This window comes from Salmo trutta, chromosome 4 (assembly GCF_901001165.1).
Source record: "Salmo trutta chromosome 4, fSalTru1.1, whole genome shotgun sequence".
Taxonomy (NCBI): domain Eukaryota; kingdom Metazoa; phylum Chordata; class Actinopteri; order Salmoniformes; family Salmonidae; genus Salmo; species Salmo trutta.
The window spans coordinates 69000445-69021495 of record NC_042960.1 but is presented as its reverse complement, the minus strand read 5'-3'; the positions used below and the strand labels follow the sequence as shown (position 1 = coordinate 69021495).

Sequence of the window (21051 nt, the reverse complement as noted above, 5' to 3'; positions counted from 1 at the left end):
GGTCCTGTAAGTGTGACAGTTCCCACAAAGAGGTCACCCAAGGAACCCTCACTGTACTCGTTGTCACCGCTGTTGTCCTGGTCCTAGTTGACACAGTGTACTGTATTTTGTTGTCTCCGCTGCCTGCATTTGAGTGAGAAGTGGTTCTTCATGCCACAGTTGTAACACTGGTTTCTATATGCTGGGTTCTGGTGAGGTCTGTACTCTCCTCCACAGTTGTAACACTGTTTTCTATATGCTGGGTACTGGTGAGGTCTGTACTCTCCTCCACAGTTGCTGCAGGAGCGCTGGTTCCCTCTATTGTGCTGCTGTCCTCTGCAGTTAGCCGTTTATCTGTAGCTCCTCCTTTGCTAACATAGTCCACTTTACATACTGTGTCACCAAGAACACCACTGTCCATTGACTGTATGTGACTCTGAGTCACCTCTCCAGCTTGACACATTTGTGTTGCTCTTTCTAGTGTCAATTCATTCTCACCAAGTAACTTGTCTCTCGGCCCCTTGTCTCTCGGCCCGTTGTCTCTCGGCCCCTTGTCTCTCAACCCATGATAATTATCTTGTATCAGCAAGTCTGCAATTTGACTGAAATTACACGACTAACATTTCAGTTTCAAGTCCATGATCAATTCCTTAGTCTGTTTCATTCTGACATCTACTGTTGAAAACATTCCTCTCAAATATCTTGTTTCTTCTGAGAGACATAAATACATCTGGTTAATACCAGTTCATTATCTGTTTGTTTCTTCTGGGAGACATAATGGCCTGCTTAATTTTTTTGGGCTCTGGCTCTAACGATACACCAACTGCGTAAAGCCAGCCAAGTTCATTTACTTCTGTTGAAAACAAAGGCTACAAAACATTTCCATACACACAACAGCTGTTAGATAGCAAGATGATGTTGCTATTGTTACAGCACTATTTACATCATATAGCAGACAGTCTTATCCAGAGCTAGGGTTAAGTGTCTTGTTCAAGGGCACATTGACAGACTTTTCACATAATTTGTTTGGGGATTAGATCCAGAGACCTTTCGTTTACTGACCCAACGCTCTAGGCTACCTGCTGCGCTATCTGACAGATAGCTAGAGGCTAAGGCTGGATGCTAGAGCTGAACTGACTGTGGTAGCTACTAGCTAGCTAGTTCATTCACCTCAGTCGAGACGGGTTGAAACATTACAACACTAACATTACATGTCAGTTTGAGATGGCGGACGTTTTCAATGCCTCCAGCCTATTGTGTCTTTATGTTCGCTTATTTGTAACAATCGAGATGGGATGAAACATTAGCTAACGTTAAATGTCAGTTTCAACAGTGGGAATAAACACTAGTGTAGTTTTTTTTCTGTTGAGTCAAACATCAGTTACCTTGCCAGCTACATCAGTCAACTAAAGAGTAGCTGGTTTCTGCTCTGCTTGCTTTTACAACACAGAGAAAAGTACGACTTTTGCTTGAGAGACTTTTGAATGTGGGTCAAAAGGGTAATAAAAGTATTATCGGAGTTATTTTTATACAGTGTCCTTTGCGACCATCTGCCGAATACCTGTCCTCACTGTCATTAACAGGACTGTGGGAAAACAGTGCCTGACAGGCGGGGGCAGAGGACACTGTCTACTGGTCGCTCCCGCTTCCAGATGGCACAGCAGGTGGGAGGCTGGGGCAACATCATGTTCTAGCTAACCAGCTAGCTTGCTAGTTAGCTAAACTTTGTGCTAGCTTGCTAGTTAGCAAGCACATGGTGTCACCCCTTCCTCCCTACTGCTGTGTACCGGAGAAAACCGTGCCCAACAGGCGGGGACGAAGGACACTGTCTACCGGTTTACGGCTAGCTATCTACCGTTGTCACCCTGTCTCGGTGACATGTTTTTAATCTTCTCGTGCATTTATATGATAAACACAAGCAGTATCTTTAACAGCACCGTTTCAAGGCAGACAACAGATGATGTTCATGATGTTTTGATTAACAGACTATTAGAATTAGAATATAGGTTAACATAAACTTTACCTCTTCAGTTAACTTTCATAATAAATGCTCAGAATGGGTTTTGAAAGAATCTTCACCTCCACAAATGAAGTATTAAAAACACTTGAGAAGCTGTCATTGTGAACAGATTACATTTGTGAAATGCACTCATTTGGGATCTGGTGTTACACTAAAAGGGCATTATCTCTACGGGATCAGTATCCCCCCACGAGACGGTTGAGCTAACGTAGGCTAATGTGATTAGCATGAGGTTGTAAGTAACAAGAACATTTCCCAGGACATAGACATGTCTGATATGGGCAGAAAGCTTAAATTCTTGTTAACCTAACTGCACTGTCTGATTTACAGTAGCTATTACAGTGAAAGAATACCATGCTATTGTTTGAGGAGAGTGAACAATAATGAACTTAAATGTATTAATAAACCAATTAGGCACATTTGGGTAGTCCTGATACAACATTTTGAACAGAATGGTTCATTGAATCAGTCTAAAACTTTGCACATACACTGCTGCCATCTTACCATATCTAATGTGTTATATTCTCCTACATTCATTTCACATTTCCACAAACTTCAAAGCTTCCTTTCAAATGGTATCAAGAAAATGCATATCTCTACTTCAGGTCCTGAGCTACAGGCAGATAAATTTGGGTCATTTTAGGAGAACATTTAATAAAAGGGTCCGATCCTTCAGAGGGAATCAACATTTTCACATTTTCTCAGTATTATTCCAACCTCATAGTGTGGACATATAAATATACACCAGTTATGCTAATTTGGACCACCAGGCTGCTGATGTCATGCAGTATGTCGTTTATGTTTTTATACTTTTTCATAACGACAACTACAAATTTGATGTCAGACTACAATAGAATGTTCATAATGTCAGACTACAATAGAATGTTCAGAATGTCCATAATGTCAGACTACAATAGAATGTTCATAATGTCAGACTACAATAGAATGTTCATAATTTCAGACCACAATAGAATGTTCATAATGTCAGACTACAATAGAATGTTCATGATGTCAGACTACAATAGAATGTTCATGATGTCAGACTACAATAGAATGTTCATAATGTCAGACTACAATAGAATGTTCATAATGTCAGACTACAATAGAATGTTCATGATGTCAGACTACAATAGAATGTTCATGATGTCAGACTACAATAGAATGTTCATGATGTCAGACTACAATAGAATGTTCATGATGTCAGACTACAATAGAATGTTCATGATGTCAGACTACAATAGAATGTTCATGATGTCAGACTACAATAGAATGTTCATGTGGTCAGACGACAATAGAATGTTCATGATGTCAGACTACAATAGAATGTTCATGATGTCACTGTCTACAGACATGTCGATAAACGTAGTCTTGTAATCTTTGTTTACTCACTCTGTTTACTACACTACCGTACTCACTCTGTTTACTACACTACCGTACTCACTCTGTTTACTACACTACTGTACTCACTCTGTTTACTACACTACTGTACTCACTCTGTTTAGCACATGGCCTCACATGTGAATCCTTAAAGAGATGGGTGGGTCTAAGGCTTAAGAGTGTGAATGAGGGTAGACAAAGAAGAGGTGCAGGTGTACCAAAACATTCAAGGACCATTTATATAAAAGTGGGTTTACAAGTTGATCAACTTTCAGAGCAGAATTACTTTCCCATTGTTCCTCAACTGTAGTGTATGATACACCATTTTCTAGCTCTGAGTCTCTACTTTTATTCAATGTAAAAAACACAATTTCTAATTTTGCTACGTCGAATCGAGCCGGTCGGTCCCAGTTGTCATCTCATTGTTACTTAGGGAGCTCGTTCTATTATACAGACAGTGGGTGAGTTCTGTCCCAGGTAGATGCAAAAATCTGGTAACTTTCCCCAACATTCTTTGAAAACCCAGTTGGGAGATTCACAGTATCGGGAAGGAATAAGCAGGACATTTTTGAAAACTGGGGATTTTGGGAAACTTACTGGACTGTGTGCATGTTTATATTACTGCCTAGCACCAATTAGTTGTGTGAAGTGTTAGTAGAGTACTGGAACCTGTATACTCCGGTGTAAACTGAAGCTGTCTTGACTACAATTGTCTAAATACACGTACCATGTTTTCTCTTGCTAATCCATGCAGGTTTGTCATCTGATTTCCAAGGAGTCTGGTGGCGATAGATACAACCATACTCCAAGGCAGGACATTTCCCCGCATCTAGGTAAGGCCTGCTACCAGCAGGAACACGGAGCACCTCATATCTTTTAGCCTAGAAACATGCTATATGTTTTTGCCTTACCCCTGCAATATTTTAACGGTCGTCATACGTAGTGGACCAAGGCGCAGCGGGTTGAGTGCTCATCTTAACTTTATTTGAACACATACGAAAGAAAATGATCGAACGAACAGTATTGCAGGCTACACACACTGCAACAACAACTTCCCACCAAGGGACAGGTGAAAACAGGCTACCTAAGTATGACTCTCAATCAGCAACAATGATGTACAGCTGTTCCTGATTGAGAGCCATACCAGGCCAACAAAGAAATACACAACATAGACAGAACATAGAAATACGAAATATAGAACATAACCCCAAAACCCCAAAATACTCTAACCAAACACCCCTCTACATAAACACATATACTAACAAACCCCGAACCACATAAAACAAATACCCCCCTGCCACGTCCTGACCAAACTACAATAACAAATAACCCCTTTACTGGTCAGAACGTGACAAATATGTAACTTTTTGGGCGACCAGAACAAATTCACAAAGAAACATTGAGTTATAGCTCTTTAATTTCTAATTTAAAGCAAGTCTAATCAGCTGTAGATGTGTTCTATATGCACTATTTCTATGCTTCCCGTTCTTAAGTTTCGTTTCTGCATCTTTTACTGTCGGTTTTGTACACCAGCTTCGAACAGATGAAAATACACTATTTTTGGTTATGGAAAATATATTTCACAGCGGGTTCATATGGTATAATGATTCGCTACACAATTACTGCTTGTTTTGTCACAAACTGAAAATAGGCCTACCATTAGAATTTTAGCAACCAGCAAATGGTGGAGCAATTTCTGCATATTGCACCTTTAAGTAACCTTCTGTCTTATGTAACCATACAAACATAACATATCATACTAATCTGAGTGTCCTGGATTTACATTTACTATGAGACCAGGCTGTCTACACACAGTGACACAGTGCATCTAGTCTATGAGACCAGGCTGTCTACACACAGTGACACAGTGCATCTGGTCTATGAGACCAGGCTGTCAACACACAGTGACACAGTGCATCTAGTCTGTGAGACCAGGCTGTCTATACACAGTGACACAGTGCATCTAGTCTATGAGACCAGGCTGTCTACACACAGTGACACAGTGCATCTAGTCTATGAGACCAGGCTGTCTACACACAGTGACACAGTGCATCTAGTCTATGAGACCAGGCTGTCTACACACAGTGACACAGTACATCTAGTCTATGAGACCAGGCTGTCTATACACAGTGACACAGTGCATCTAGTCTATGAGACCAGTCTGTCTACACACAGTGACACAGTACATCTAAATAAAATCTAATCAAATTTATTTATAAAGCCCTTCTTACATCAGTTGATGTCACAAAGTGCTGTAGAGAAACCCAGCCTAAAACCCCAGACAGCAAGCAATGCAGGTGTAGAAGCACGCTTGCTAGGAAAAACTCCCTAGAAAGGCCAGAACCTTGGAAGAAACCTAGAGAGGAACCCGGCTATGAGGGGTGGCCAGTCCTCTTCTGGCTCTGCCTGTTGGAGATTATAACAGAACATGGCCAAGATGTTCAAATGTTCATAGATGACCAGCAGCGTAAAATAATAATAATCACAGTGGATGTCGAGGGTGCAACATGTCAGTACCTCAGGTGTAAATGTCAGTTGGCTTTTCATAGGTGATCATTCAGAGTATCTCTACTGCTCCTGCTGTCTCTAGAGAGTTGAAAACAGCAGGTCTGGGACAGGTAGCACATCCGGTGAACAGGTCAGGGTTCCAAAGCCGCAGGCAGAACAGTTGAAACTGAAGCAGCAGCACAGCCAGGTGGACTGGGGACAGCAAGGAGTCATCAGGCCAGGCAGTCTTGAGGCATGATCCTAGGTCTCAGGTCCTCTGAGAGAGAGAGAGAAAGAAATTAAGAAAGAAAGAAAGAAAGAAAGAAAGAGAGAAAGAGAGAAATTGAGAAAAAGAGAAAGAGGGAGAGAATTAGAAAGAGTATACATAAATTCACACAGGGCACCGGATAAGACAGGAGAAATACTCCAGATATAACAGACTGACCCAAGCCCCCCGACACATAAACTACTGCAGCATAAATACTGGAGGCTGAGACAGGAGGGGTCGGGACACACTGTGGCCCCATCTGACGATACCCCCGGACAGGGCCAAACAGGCAGGCTATAACCCCACCCACTTTGTGAAAGCACAGGCCCCACACCACTAGAGGGATATCTTCAGCCACCAACTTATCATCCTGAGACAAGGCCGAGTATAGCCCACAAAGATCTCCGCCACGGCACAACCCAAGGGGGGGGCGCCAAAACGGACAGGAAGATCACGTCAGTGACTCAACCCACTCAAGTGATGCACCCCTCCAAGGGACGGCATGGAAGAGCACCAGTAAGCCAGTGACTCAGCCCCTGTAATAGGGTTAGAGGCAGAGAATCCCAGTGGAGAGAGGAAAGCCGGCCAGTCAGAGACAGCAAGGGCGGTTCGTTGCTCCAGTGCCTTTCCATTCACCTTCACACTCCTGGGCCAGACGACACTCAATCATAGGACCTACTGAAGAGATGAGTCTTCAATAAAGACTTAAAAGTCGAGACCGAGTCTACGTCTCTCACATGGATAGGCAGACCATTCAATAAAAATTGAGCTCTATAGGAGAAAGCCCTGCCTCCAGCTGTTTGCTTAGAAATTCTAGGGACAGTAAGGAGGCCTGCGTCTTGTGACCATAGCGTACGTGTAGGTATGCACGTGTTAAATTCCCCAGTTTCTTTGTTTGTGGGTTTGTTTGTATGTGTGTGTTTCGGGATGGCTTCCTGAAATTCTAAGCAGCTGATTGGTCGGCCCCATTGCAGATTGGAGCTCTGACCCCGCCCTCTCGTCAGGAGATACAGCTGTCTGCAATTACCGACTCCTTAGGCAGCTTTACCCTCCCTAGGGTAGGGGGCAGTATTTTCACATCCGGATAAAAACGTACCTGATTTAATCTGGTTATTACTACTGCCCAGAAACTAGAATATGCATATAATTGTTTGATTTGGATAGAAAACACCCTAAAGTTTTTAAAACTGTTTGAATGGTGTCTGTGAGTATAACAGAACTCATATGGCAGGCCAAAACCTGAGAAGATTCTGTACAGGAAGTGCCCTCTCTGACCATTTCTTGGCCTTCTATACTCTCTTTATCGAAAACAGAGGATCTCTGCTGTAACGTGACACTTTCTAAGGCTCCCATAGGCTCTCAGATGGCGCCAGAACGTTGAATGATGACTTTACAGCCCCTGCCTGAAAAACAGTAGCGCATTTGTATAGTGGTCGATCTGAGAACAGTGAGACGGGCTTGCGCGTGCACATGAAAAGGCCATTTTACACTTTCAGTCTTTGAACGAAAAAGACGTCTCCTGGTCGGAATATTATCGCTATTTTATGAGAAAAATCACATAAAAATGGATTTTAAACAGCGTTTGACATGCTTCAAAGTACAGTAATGGAATATTTTGAAATGTTTTGTCACGATACGCTACCACGCGTCACCGTTCGGATAGTGTCTTGAACGCAAGAACAAAACAGAGGATATTTTAACATAACTATGGATTATTTTGAACCAAAACAACATTTGTGGATGAAGTAGAAGTCCTGGGAGTGCATTCTGACAAAGAAAAGCAAAGGTAATCCAATTTTTCTTATAGTAAATCTGTGCCAAACTTGGTGGGTGTCAAAATAGCTAGCCGTGATGGCCGGGCTATGTACTCAGAATATTGCAAAATGTGCTTTCACCGAAAAGCTATTTTAAAATCGGACAACGCGATTGCATAAAGGAGTTCTATATCTATAATTCTTAAAATAATTGTTATGTTTTTTGTCAACATTTATCATGAGTATTTTAGTAAATTCACCGGAAGTTTTCGGTGGGTATGCTAGTTCTGAACAAAACATGCTAATGTAAAAAGCTGGTTTTTGATATAAATATGAACTTGATTGAACAAAACATGCATGTATTGTATAACATAATGTCCTAGGAGTGTCACCTGATGAAGATCATCAAAGGTTAGTGATCATCTCCTGTGTCAGTGTTCCCTGCCTGACCACTCACAAACACTCCTGCTCTCATTCCACTTTCTGGTGCCTTCTTAGAGCCAATGGAAGCCTTAGAAAATGTCATGTTACAGCAGAGATTCTATATTTTTGATAGAGATGTCCTAGAAGGACAACAACATGTCAGACAGGGCACTTCCTGCATGGAATCTTCTCAGGTTTTGGCCTGCCATATGAGTTCTGTTATACTCACAGCCACCATTCAAACAGTTTTAGAAACTTCAGAGTGCTTTCTGTCCAAATATACTAATAATATGAAAATATTTGACTCTGGGCCCGAGAAGTAGGCCGTTTAATTTGGGTACATTTTTCATCCGGCCGTGAAAATACTGCCCCCTATAGCAAAGAGGTTAAGTAGTTATCCTCTAGGCCATTAAGTAGTTATCCTCTAGGCCACCACTCTTTCCTAACCTGTAGTGTTTCCTAACCTGTTCTATCACCTGCTCTACCATCCTTCCCCCCTATTGATACATGGCTCAGCCCATGTATCAATATTGCTGCATATCTAAACAATGTCTTTGGTAAGATTAGTAAATTATCCTTATGTCAGACCTTCTCTTGTAGGATTGCCCCCTTTCATTTTCCACATGTCCAATTCTTCCTGGGGCCTTCGTTCTTGGCTATCCTGTAACAATTCTCCATCAATTGTCTTATCTTCTTTAAGATTTATCTCTGCTGCTTTGTATGGTTTTAAATGCCTACAGTGGGGGAAAAAGTATTTGATCCCCTGCTGATTTTGTACGTTTGCCCACTTACAAAGAAAGTATCAGTCTATCATTTTAATAGTAGGTTTATTTGAACAGTGAGAGACAGAATAACAACAAACAAATCCAGATAAACACATGTCAAAAATGTTACAAAATGATTTGCATTTTAATGAGGGAAATAAGTATTTCACCCATCTGCAAAACATGACTTAGTACTTGGTGGCAAAACCCTTGTTGGCAATCACAGAGGTCAGACATTTCTTGTAGTTGGCCACCAGGTTTGCACACCCGTGGCGCACCCTATCAACAGCAGGTGCATTTCAAGAGTGGCAAATTTGAAACCAAATAAATGTCAAAATTTAAATTTCTCAAACATACAACTAAGTTACACCCTTTGAAAGATAAACATCTCCTTAATCTAACCACGTTGTCCGATTTCAAAAAGCTTTTACGGGGAAAGCATAAAGTTAGGTTATGTTAGGAGAGTACATTGACAATAGCTGTGCGTAATGCATTGTCGATTCAAAGACAGGCGTCACCAAAACCATAAAATCAGCTAAAATTATGCACTAACCTTTTACAATCTCCATCAGATGACACTCCTAGGACATTATGTTAGACAATGCATGCATTTTTAGTTCTATCAAGTTCATATTTATATCTAAAAACAGCGTTTTACTATGGCGTTGATGTTCAGGAAATCGTTTCCCTCCAATACCGGCAGTCAAGTCATGACAACAAAATAATTAATTAATATTAGAAAACATTGGTAAAATATTATATTGTCATTCAAAGAATTATAGATTTACATCTCTTGAACGCAATGGACTTGCCAGATTTAAAATTAACCTTACTGGGAAATCACACTTTGCAATAATCTGAGCACTGCGCCAGAAAAATACGCATTGCGATACAGACTAACCGCCATGTTGGAGAGATCTAAAATCGAAAATACTATGTAAATAATCCATTACCTTTGATTCTCTTCATCAGATGTCACTTCCAAAGAATCCCAGGTCCATAACGAATGTAGTTTTGTTCAAAAAAGCTCATCATTTATGTCCAAAAACCTCCGTGTTGTAGCACATGATCTAAGCCAGCCGGACTTCACTTCACTTCCCGAACGGAAAAAATATATTTACGTTCGTTCAAACATGTCAAACGTTGTATCGCATAAATCATTAGGGCCTTTTTTAACCAGAACATGAATAAAATTCAAGGCGGACCATTGGGTTCTCTTTTAAAACGTTTCGGAATGAGAGTACCCACCATCAACTCGTGCGCCAGGGGTCTAATGGGCCATCGCCGTTCCAAGGCTCTTCTTCGGTCAGATCTCACAGTATAAGACTCAAAACACTTTGTAAAGGCTGGGGACATCTTGTGGAAGCAATAGGAAGTGCCAAAACATTCCTCACCCCCTTTGTTTTTCAATGGCATAGGCTGAAAGTCAATTCAACACATCAGGTATCCACTTCCTGTCAGAATCTGTCTCAGGGTTTTGCCTGCCAAATGAGTTCTGTTATACTCACAGACACCATTCAAACAGTTTTAGAAACTTTAGGGTGTTTTCTATCCAAACCTGAACAATAATATGCATATTCTAGCTTCTGAGTTGGTGTAATAGGCAGTTAACCTCTCTGGGGCATGTGGGACGAACTCGTCCCACCTACGTAACAGCCACTGAAATCCAGTGGCGCGATTTTTGAATCGTTAGAAATACTATTACTTCAATTTCTCAAACATATGACTATTTTACAGCTATTTAAAGACAAGAATCTCGTTAATCTAACCCCACTGTCCGATTTCAAAAAGGCTTTACAACGAAAGCAAAACATTAGATTATGTCAGCAGAGTGCCCAGCCAGAAAAAATCAGACACCCATTTTTCAAGCTAGCATATCATGTCACATAAACCCAAACCACAGCTAAATGCAGCACTAACCTTTGATGATCTTCATCAGATGACACACCTAGGACATTGTGTTATACAATACATGCATGTTTTGTTCAATCAAGTTCATATTTATATCAAAAACCAGCTTTTTACATTAGCATGTGACGTTCAGAAAAAGCATAACCCCCGCAAACTTCCGGGGAATTTACTAACAGTTTGCTAAATTACTCAAAATAAACGTTCACAAAAAGCATAACAATTATTTTAAGAATTATAGATACATTACTCCTCTATGCACTCGATATGTCCGATTTTAAAATAGCTTTTCGGATGAAGCACATTTTGCAATAATCTAAGTACATAGCCCGGCATTACAGGGCTAGCTATTTAGATACCCACCCAGGTCAGCCTCCACCAAAATCACATTTCCTATAAGAAAAATGTTCTTACCTTGCTTGTTCTTCGTCAGAATACACTGCCAGGACTTCTACTTCAATAACAAATGTTGGTTTGGTCCCAAATAATCCATCGTTATGTTCCAACAGCGACGTTTTGTTCGTGAGTTCTAGACACTATCAGAATGCTTCTTCACGGTCCCGCGCATGGCGCATTGGCGTGTCAAAAATGTCTAAATATTCCATTACCGTACTTCGAAGCATGTCAACCGCTGTTTAAAACCAATTTTTATGCCATTTATGTCGTAGAGAAGTGATAATATTCCGACCGGGAGTATGCATTGAGCCTAAACAGCCGAATAAAATTTCTCCTCGGGAGCGACTCGTGCACGCGCCTCATTCAAAGGTCCTCTGAGTCGACACTTACAAAAGGTGATAATGTGTTTCAGCCTGAGGCTCCCTCGTAAACCTTCAGGTTTTTCGCGGGCTCTGAGAGCCTATTGGAGCCCTGGGAATTGTCACGTTACAGCTAAGATCCTTACTTTTCAATAAAAAGATGCAAGACGCACGACTCCTTGTCAGACAGGGTACTTCCTGCTTGAAACCTTGTCAGGTTTTTGCCTGCCATAGGAGTTCTGTTATACTCACAGACACCATTCAAACAGTTTTAGAAAATTCAGAGTGTTTTCTATCTAAACCTGAACAATAATATGCATATTCTAGCTTCTGAGTTGGTGTAGGAGGCAGTTAAAAATGGGAACATATTTTTTCCAAAATTCTCAATACTGCCCCCTAGCCCAAACAGGTTAAAAATGGGCACATATTTTTTTTAAAAATTCTCAATACTGCCCCCTATACCCTAACAGGTTAAGGTTTCGAAGCTGACGTTTGGCAACTCGGATTTTCAGCTCCCTCCACAGATTTTCTATGGGATTAAGGTCTGGAGACTGGCTAGGCCACTCCAGGACCTTAATGTCCTTCTTCTTGAGCTTCTTGAGGAGGTTTTCACCCAAGATTTGATGGTACATGGCCCCGTCCATCGTCCCTTTGAAGCGGTGAAGTTGTCCTGTCCCCTTAGCAGAAAAACACCCCCAAAGCATAATGTTTCCACCTCCATGTTTGACGGTGGAGATGGTGTTCTTGGGTCATAGGCAGCATTCCTCCTCCTCCAAACACGGCGAGTTGAGTTGATGTCAAAGAGCTCCATTTTGGTCTCATCTGACCACAACACTTTCACCAGTTGTCCTCTGAGTCATTCAGATGTTCATTGGCAAACTTCAGACGGGCCTGTATATGTATTCTTGAGCAGGGGGACCTTGCAGGCGCTGCAGGATTTCAGTTCTTCACAGCGTAGTGTGTTACCAATTGTTTTCTTGGTGACTATGGTCCCAGCTGCCTTGAGATCATTGACAAGATCCTCCCGTGTAGTTCTGGGCTGATTCCTCACTGTTCTCATGATCATTGCAACTCCACAAGGTGAGATCTTGCATGGAGCCCCAGGACGAGGGATATTGACAGTTCTTTTGTGTTTCTTCCATTTTCGAATAATCGCACCAAATGTTGTCACCTTCTCACCAAGCTGCCTGGCGATGGTCTTGTAGCCCATTCCAGCCTTGTGTAGGTCTACAATCTTGTCCCTGACATCCTTTTAGAGCTCTTTGGTCTTGGCCATGGTGGAGAGTTTGTAATCTGATTGGTTGATTGCTTCCGTGGACAGGTGTCTTTTTTACAGGTAACAAGCTGCGGTTAGGAGCACTCCCTTTAACCTGTTAGGGTATAGGGGGCAGTATTGAGAATTTTTTGAAAAAATATGTGCCCATTTTTAACTGCCTCCTACACCTACCCAGTAACTACAATATGCATATACTTATTATATATGGATAGAAAACACCCTAAAGTTTCAAAAACTGTTTGAATGGTGTCTGTGAGTATAACAGAACTCATTTGGCAGGCAAAACCCTGAGACAGATTCTGACAGGAAGTGGATACCTGATGTGTTGAATTGACTTTGAGCCTATGCCATTGAAAAACAAAGGGGGATAGGAATATTCTGGCACTTCCTATTGCTTCCACAAGATGTCCCCAGCCTTTACAAAGTGTTTTGAGTGTTCTACAGTGAGATCTGACCGAATAAGAGCCATGGAACGGCGATGGCCCATTAGACACCTGGCGCGCGATTTGATGGTGGGTACTCTCATTCCGAAACGTTTTAAAAGAAAACCCAATGGTCCGCCTTGAATTGTATTCATGTTCTGGTTAAAAAAGGCCCTAATGATTTATGCGATACAACGTTTGACATGTTTGAACGAACGGAAATATATTTTTTCCGTTCTTGAAGTGAAGTGAAGTCCGGCTGGCTTAGATCATGCGCTACAACACGGAGGTTTTTCGACATAAATGATGAGCTTTTTTGAACAAAACTACATTCGTTATGGACCTGGGACTCTTTGGAAGTGACATCTGATGAAGAGAATCAAAGGTAATGGATTATTTATATAGTATTTTCGATTTTAGATTCCTCCAACATGGCGGTTAGTCTGTATCGCGATGCGTATTTTTCTGGCGCAGTGCTCAGATTATTGCAAAGTGTGATTTCCCAGTAAGGTTAATTTTAAATCTGACAAGTCCATTGCGTTCAAGAGATGTAAATCTATAATTCTTTGAATGACAATATAATATTTTACCAATGTTTTCTAATATTAATTAATTATTTTGTTGTCATGACTTGACTGCCGGTATTGGAGGGAAACGATTTCCTGAACATCAACGCCATAGTAAAACACTGTTTTTAGATATAAATATGAACTTGATAGAACTAAAAATGCATGCATTGTCTAACATAATGTCCTAGGAGTGTCATCTGATGGAGATTGTAAAAGGTTAGTGCATAATTTTAGCTGATTGTATGGTTTTGGTGAAGCCTGTCTTTGAATCGACAATGCATTGCACACCGCTATTGTCAATGTACTCTCCTAACATAACCTAACTTTATGCTTTCCCCGTAAAACCTTTTTGAAATCGGTAAACGTGGTTAGATTAAGAAGATGTTTATCTTTCAAAGGCTGTAAGTTAGTTGTATGTTTGAGAAATTTGAATTTGTACATTTATTTGGTTTCAAATTTGCCGCTCTTGAAATGCACCTGCTGTTGATAGGGTGCGCCACGGGGGGCACGCTAACGTCCCAGGTAGCCTCAAGAAGTTAACCTCTTACATCTAGATGTTCCGCTAGCGGAACGCCTCGCCAATATCCAATGATAGGGCGTGGCGCGAATTACAAATTCCTCGAAAATCCGAAAAATTCAATTTTTCAAACATATGACTATTTTACACCATTTTAAAGGCAAGACTCTCCTTTATCTAACCACATTGTCCGATTTCAAAAAGGCTTTACAACGAAAGCAAAACATTAGATTATGTCAGGAGAGTACCCAGCCAGAAATAATCAGACACCCATTTTTCAAGCTAGCATATAATGTCCGGACGTGAAAATACTGCCCCCTATCCATAACAGGTTAATGATTTAACTTCAATTTCTCAAACATATGACTATTTTACACCATTTTATAGATACACCTCTCCTGAATTGAACCACGTTGTCCGATTTCAAAAAGGCTTTACAGAAAAAGCTAAAAATTAGATTGTTAGGAGAGTACCCTGCCAAAGAAAATCACACTGCCATTTTCAAAGCAACTAGCATGCATCACAAATACCCAAAACACAGCTAAATGCAGCACTTACTTTTGACAATCTTCATCAGATGACACTCCTAGGACATCATGTTACACAATACATGCATTTTTTGTTAGATAGAGTTCATATTTATATATAAAAACATAATTTTTCATCGGCGCGTGACGTTCAGAAAATATTTTCCCTCAAATGCTTCCAGTGAATCAGCGCTACAATTTACAAAATTACTATTCGAAAATATTGTTAAAATATAATATTGTCTTTCAAAGAATTATAGATTAACATCTCGTGAATGCAACCACATTGCCAGATTTAAAAATAACTTTACTGGGAAATCACACTTTGCAATAAACGACGTGGTATGCTCAGAAAAATAGGCTAGGCGATACATGTTAGCGCCATCTTGGAACCATCTAAAATCAAAAATACTATTGTCAATATTCCCTTACCTTTGATTATCTTCATCAGAAGGCACTTCCAGGAATCCCAGGTCCACAACAAATGTAGTTTTGTTTGAAAATATACATATTCTAGTTACTGGGCAGGAGTAGTAACCCGATTAAATCGGGTACGTTTTTTATCCGGCCGTGCAAATACTGCCCCCTATCCCCAAAAGGTTAACAGTGGTTATTCAGTGGTGTCTTGTTAACCTGCAGGCCACCCTCTTGGTTCTGGAAGACCATAGGATTCAGTGGTGTCTTGTTTACCTGCAGGCCACCCTCTTGGTTCTAGAAGACCAGAGGATTCAGTGGTGTCTTGTTTACCTGCAAGCCATCTCCTGGTTGTAGAAGACAAGAGGATTCAGTGGTGTCTTGTTTACCTGCAGGCCACCCTCTTGGTTCTAGAAGACCAGAGGATTCAGTGGTGTCTTGTTTACCTGCAAGCCATCTCCTGGTTGTAGAAGACAAGAGGATTCAGTGGTGTCTTGTTAACCTGCAGGCCACCCTCTTGGTTCTAGAAGACCAGAGGATTCAGTGGTGTCTTGTTTACCTGCAAGCCATCTCCTGGTTGTAGAAGACAAGAGGATTCAGTGGTGTCTTGTTTACCTGCAGGGCACCCTCTTGGTGTCTTAAACTTTGCATCTTCACTGTTCTTCAAGTAAATGTTAAAAAATGTTTTATTGTTTAAAGTATTGCTTGTGCATAGAGTTGTAAGGCTTTTTAATACTGATAGCAACAACAACCAGACAGACAGACAGGTTGTTTACTATGACTGGATGATGGGATGCAGTGTTGAAGGCTTCCTTTAGGTCTCCTGGTCTCTTGGGATTTAAACTGTGACCACAGAGAGATAGTCCTAACCATTCAACCAATGTACACAACAAACAGTCATCATTAACACTATACTGAGTGGAGCCTATGGATATAATATATTATAATTTAATACAATATAATATAATGACTAGAATAGAATAGAATGAGGGTGTTGACATGAAATCACAGCCAGATGTTTTGACTTGACAGTGTGTCTCTATACCTCTCAGTCTCTAAACCACTAGGATACCTGTCACCTTGACAGTGTGTCTCTATACCTCTCAGTCTCTAAACCACTAGGATACCTGTCACCTTGACAGTGTGTCTCTAAACCTCTCAGTCTCTAAACCACTAGGATACCTGTCACCTTGACAGTGTGTCTCTATACCTCTCAGTCTCTAAACCACTAGGATACCTGTTACCTTGACAGGGTGTCTCTATACCTCTCAGTCTCTAAACCACTAGGATACCTGTCACCTTGACAGTGTGTCTCTATACCTCTCAGTCTCTAAACCACTAGGATACCTGTCACCTTGACAGTGTGTCTCTATACCTCTCAGTCTCTAAACCACTAGGATACCTGTCACCTTGACAGTGTGTCTCTATACCTCTCAGTCTCTAAACCACTAGGATACCTGTCACCTTGACAGTGTGTCTCTATACCTCTCAGTCTCTGAAGACACCCAGCCATGGTTAGGATTATTAGAGAAGCTTTTCCTGCTGAAAGACAGTTTAATTTCATCTGGTTTCAGAAATAATGTATTGGATATATTCATAACCCCGTCCACCTATAAGATGTGGGGGGATCTGTATGACTAAGAAGAGATACAAAGAACTCTGATTGTAAAACGTCTTCTCTTTTTAGTCCTAGATATGTCTAGCATTAGGGTTACTGCTGAATGTAGTAGCTCTAACCCTGACCCTACACTGTAAAAACATGTACTGTAGAAATTACAGTAAATTAACGGCAAAAAAGTTGCCAATAAAAGTACTGTAAAACAGTGATTTACTGTAAAGTAGAATTACAACATGTTGCTGTAGATGTACTACAATAACTTACTGTTTATAAATAACAACAATTTGCTGTATTTTTAGAGCACCTGTACATCTTTCTGATTTCAATATATTATTTTGCTTCTATTTCACGGTAATTACTTGTATCTACGAAATGTACAGGATTTACTTGGCAACTTGAATTGCCGTTAACTTACTGTAATTTATTTTACAGTATTTTTGCTGTAGATCTCTAGGTATCTGTTGTATGTGATTTTACAGTAACATATTACATTTACAGATAAAATATGCCAATAGTACTGTCAACTTCTAAAACATTTGTAAATGTTAGTCCTAGATAAACAAGAAATTAAACATTGATTTTGTGATCAGTGACACACACGTGATGACGGTAACAACTGAAGCAGGAACTCTGTTAAAACATAGAGAAAGGTCCGAGTATAAGGCAACAATATACGATGCGCCAAAAAAGCATTTTCTAAATATGTATAGAACGCAAATACCACCCGCAACTGCACTGAAAGACCAAGTGTTGATGTCTAATGGACAACTATGGGGTTATCTGTTTGATTACCCGGCCTGTAGAGTGGAACACTATACCGTTGCCGAAGGAGAAGAATATACCGACCAGACTTTAGGAGTGGACTACAGGCTTGAAGACTGGCAGGTGTTTCGCAAGCTGGTGTGTCCTGAACTGAGAGTTGTCACAAAGGGTTATAGCTTGTTCACGGGCTACGAGATGTTGGGAAGGTGCCCCTGACTCCTCAGGAAGAATATTTCACAGGGTGAAAATACAAAGAAAGAATGGACTTCCATGTGGGTGTTCTATATCAGCGACGAGAAATTCCGCAACGAAAACATCTGTGAAGGTGGCCTGACGGGGATTTTAGGTTGCGTATGCTTATTCCTTTTAAAAGTTGGGATCTAATGGAATTGAAAATGTTAGAGTTAGTGGATGCTCCTTTTGTACAGAGCCAACAACGGCAGAGTATTGTTCAGCTAAGGAAGTGCATAATATATATGAATTCTGAGGATTATGATTCAAAGGAGCCCTCAGAAGGTTCATCCTCCGTAGGGTCAGCCCCTGATGAAAACTAAGTACCCGGCTGTTACGTTACTGACTGGTTCAACAATAAAAGGGGTGACCATAAAGCCTCCGGTTCTTCATATCAGCATATACCATGGATATTCATATACCATACCAGGACTCAAATACATCATGGGTACCAGACCCTAAGGACTCTATGCCTCACAGCCCTCTTTTCTCTCACCCCCCAGGCAAGCCCCCCCGACACCCTCTACATGTACACAGCCTGAGGATGTCAGTACTATTTTTGTGGACACCATCAAGGCCTCTGTAGCCGCACTTTTAGACGTGGTGATTGGAGATGTAAAGCAATGGGCAACTATATGCATACGATGTAGAGAGAAGAAATATTTTTTATTTCGAGAGAATTTACAAATGTTATGCAGCAAATTATTGAAAATAAAGTGAACAATGTATCACTCTACACAACCCCCAAAACCGGGGTTAATGCAGAGCGTGTGTTAACTCTTGCATCTAGGGGTTCCGCTTGCGGAACTCCTCACCAATATCCAATGGAAGAACCTGGCGCGAAATACAAATACCTCAAAAATGCAATAATTTCAATTTTTCAACCATACGACTATTTTACACCATTTGAAAGATAAGACTCTCGTTAATCCAACCACATTGTCCGATTTCAAAAAGGCTTTACAGCGAAAGCAAAACATTATATTATGTCAGGAGAGTACCCAGCCAGAAATAATCACACAGCCATTTTCAAAGCAAGCATATATGTCACAAAAACCCAAAACACAGCTAAATGCAGCACTAACCTTTGATGATCTTCATCAGATGACACTCCTAGGACATGTGTTAAAACAATGTTAAATAATGAGTTTTTTTCAGACTCCAACAATAGCTATACAAACAATGCAGAATCAACAAAGCCAGAGGAAAAAGGGCTAGGACCCGCGGTATCCAGGATTCCTCAAAACAGCAGGTGTCAAAAAAACAGAGGTAATTTAACTATATATATATTGTTAATATATTAAAATATCTGAAATGTATTTTAAATTTTTATATAAAATATATTTTCTTTTTAATACCCTATTTTGTATATATTTGTCTTTCAGGTTCCTCCCAGGCGTATACCAACACAGAAGGCCCAATACGTGGAGAAGACGTGGTCGAGGAGGAATTCGGCACCCAGGACATACATAGTAAAACATTGAAGCCTGATAATTTCAACGCTTTAAATGACAATTCTGAGGTAGACGATTTGTTGATATATGAGGCGGCCAAACAGCTTGATACAGCCAATTCTGAGGTAGAAACAACAGATCCTAAAATAGATCATGATAGGTTTCTCACAGCCTTTTACAGGGCTCTAAAATCCAGAGAGGTTCAGCTACACAAAAGTATGGTTGCTTTACTAAAGCGTCAATACAATTACAAAAATCTCTGAAACTGGAAACACTTATCTCCCTCACTAGCTTTAAGCACCAGCTGTCAGAGCAGCTCACAGATCACTGCACCTGTACATAGCCCATCTATAATTTAACCCAAACAACTACCTCTTCCCCTACTGTATTTATTTATTTTATTTATTTTGCTCCTTTGCATCATATTATTTATATTTTAACTTTTAACTTTCTTAAACTACAAATCTACCATTCCAGTGTTTTTCTTGCCATACTTTATTTACTTTGCCACCATGGCATTTTTTTGCCTTCACCTCCCTTATCTCACATCATTTGCTCACATTGTATATAGTCTTATTTTTTTCTACTGCATCATTGATTGTATGTTGTTTTACTCCATGTGTAACTCTGTGTTTTTGTATGTTGTCGAACTGCTTTGCTTTATCTTGGCCAGGTCGCAATTGTAAATGAGAACTTGTTCTCAACTTGCCTACCTGGTTAAATAAAGGTGAAATAAAATAAAAAATAAAAAATAGAACAATGCCCCGCTTGTTAAAGCCATCCAATCATCCGCCGAACCAGAACCCTTTTGCTTCAGCCCACATAGCATTTAGTTCCCTCATGATTTTAGTACGTTCCTCAGTAAACCAAGGGTTCTCTCTGCCCTTAATCCTGAATTTATTTAAAGGGGCCTATTGCATACATCCTGGAATGCATTGTGGAAGTAAGAAAAGGCTAGTTCAACATCAGGGATTAATTCCATTCTATTCCATTCAATGCTAGATACATCATGTAAAAAACCTGGAATATCAAACAGCTTCCGGTTTCTTTTCGTAATGACACATGGAGAATGCTTAGGAATTTAACCATCTCTCACACAGGCAATAGCACAGTGATCACTTATATCATTTGCAAAAATACCAGAAGCATTAAAACGATGAGGAGTATTGGTTAAGATCAAATCAATCAAAGAGGATTTCAGAGGATACTATATATTCAACCTAGTTACACTGTTGACAATCTGAGTGAGATTATAGGTATTGCATAGAATTTAGAGTTGATCAGAGTTAGATGTTAATAACCAATCCTGATTCAGATCACCCATCAGGACAAACTCGGAGTTGACATGCTGTGATAACAATTTGAAAATACAATCCAGAGAGCCAACAGTAGCGGGTGGTCTATAACAACTAGATACTACACTATTTAAACAGGAGCCAAGGTTTAGGTTCAAAGACAGATATTCAAAATGCTGAGGTTTAGTAGATGTCAGAACGACTGCTGTGTTTTACGTATACAGCAACACC

The 21051-nt window shown here is 40.4% G+C and overlaps 1 protein-coding gene across 1 annotated transcript in view; it reads left to right on the top strand.

The window, feature by feature from the left end:
- The window catches only part of LOC115191444 (tripartite motif-containing protein 16-like), a 124659-nt gene extending 104904 nt beyond the window's left edge, over positions 1–19755 (top strand). Inside the window, exon 7 of the mRNA XM_029749295.1 lies at positions 19457–19755. Coding sequence (XP_029605155.1) covers positions 19457–19544 — 88 coding nt within the window. The 3' untranslated portion in view covers positions 19545–19755. The remainder of the gene's footprint in view (positions 1–19456) is intronic.
- Positions 19756–21051: the final 1296 nt, after the last annotated feature.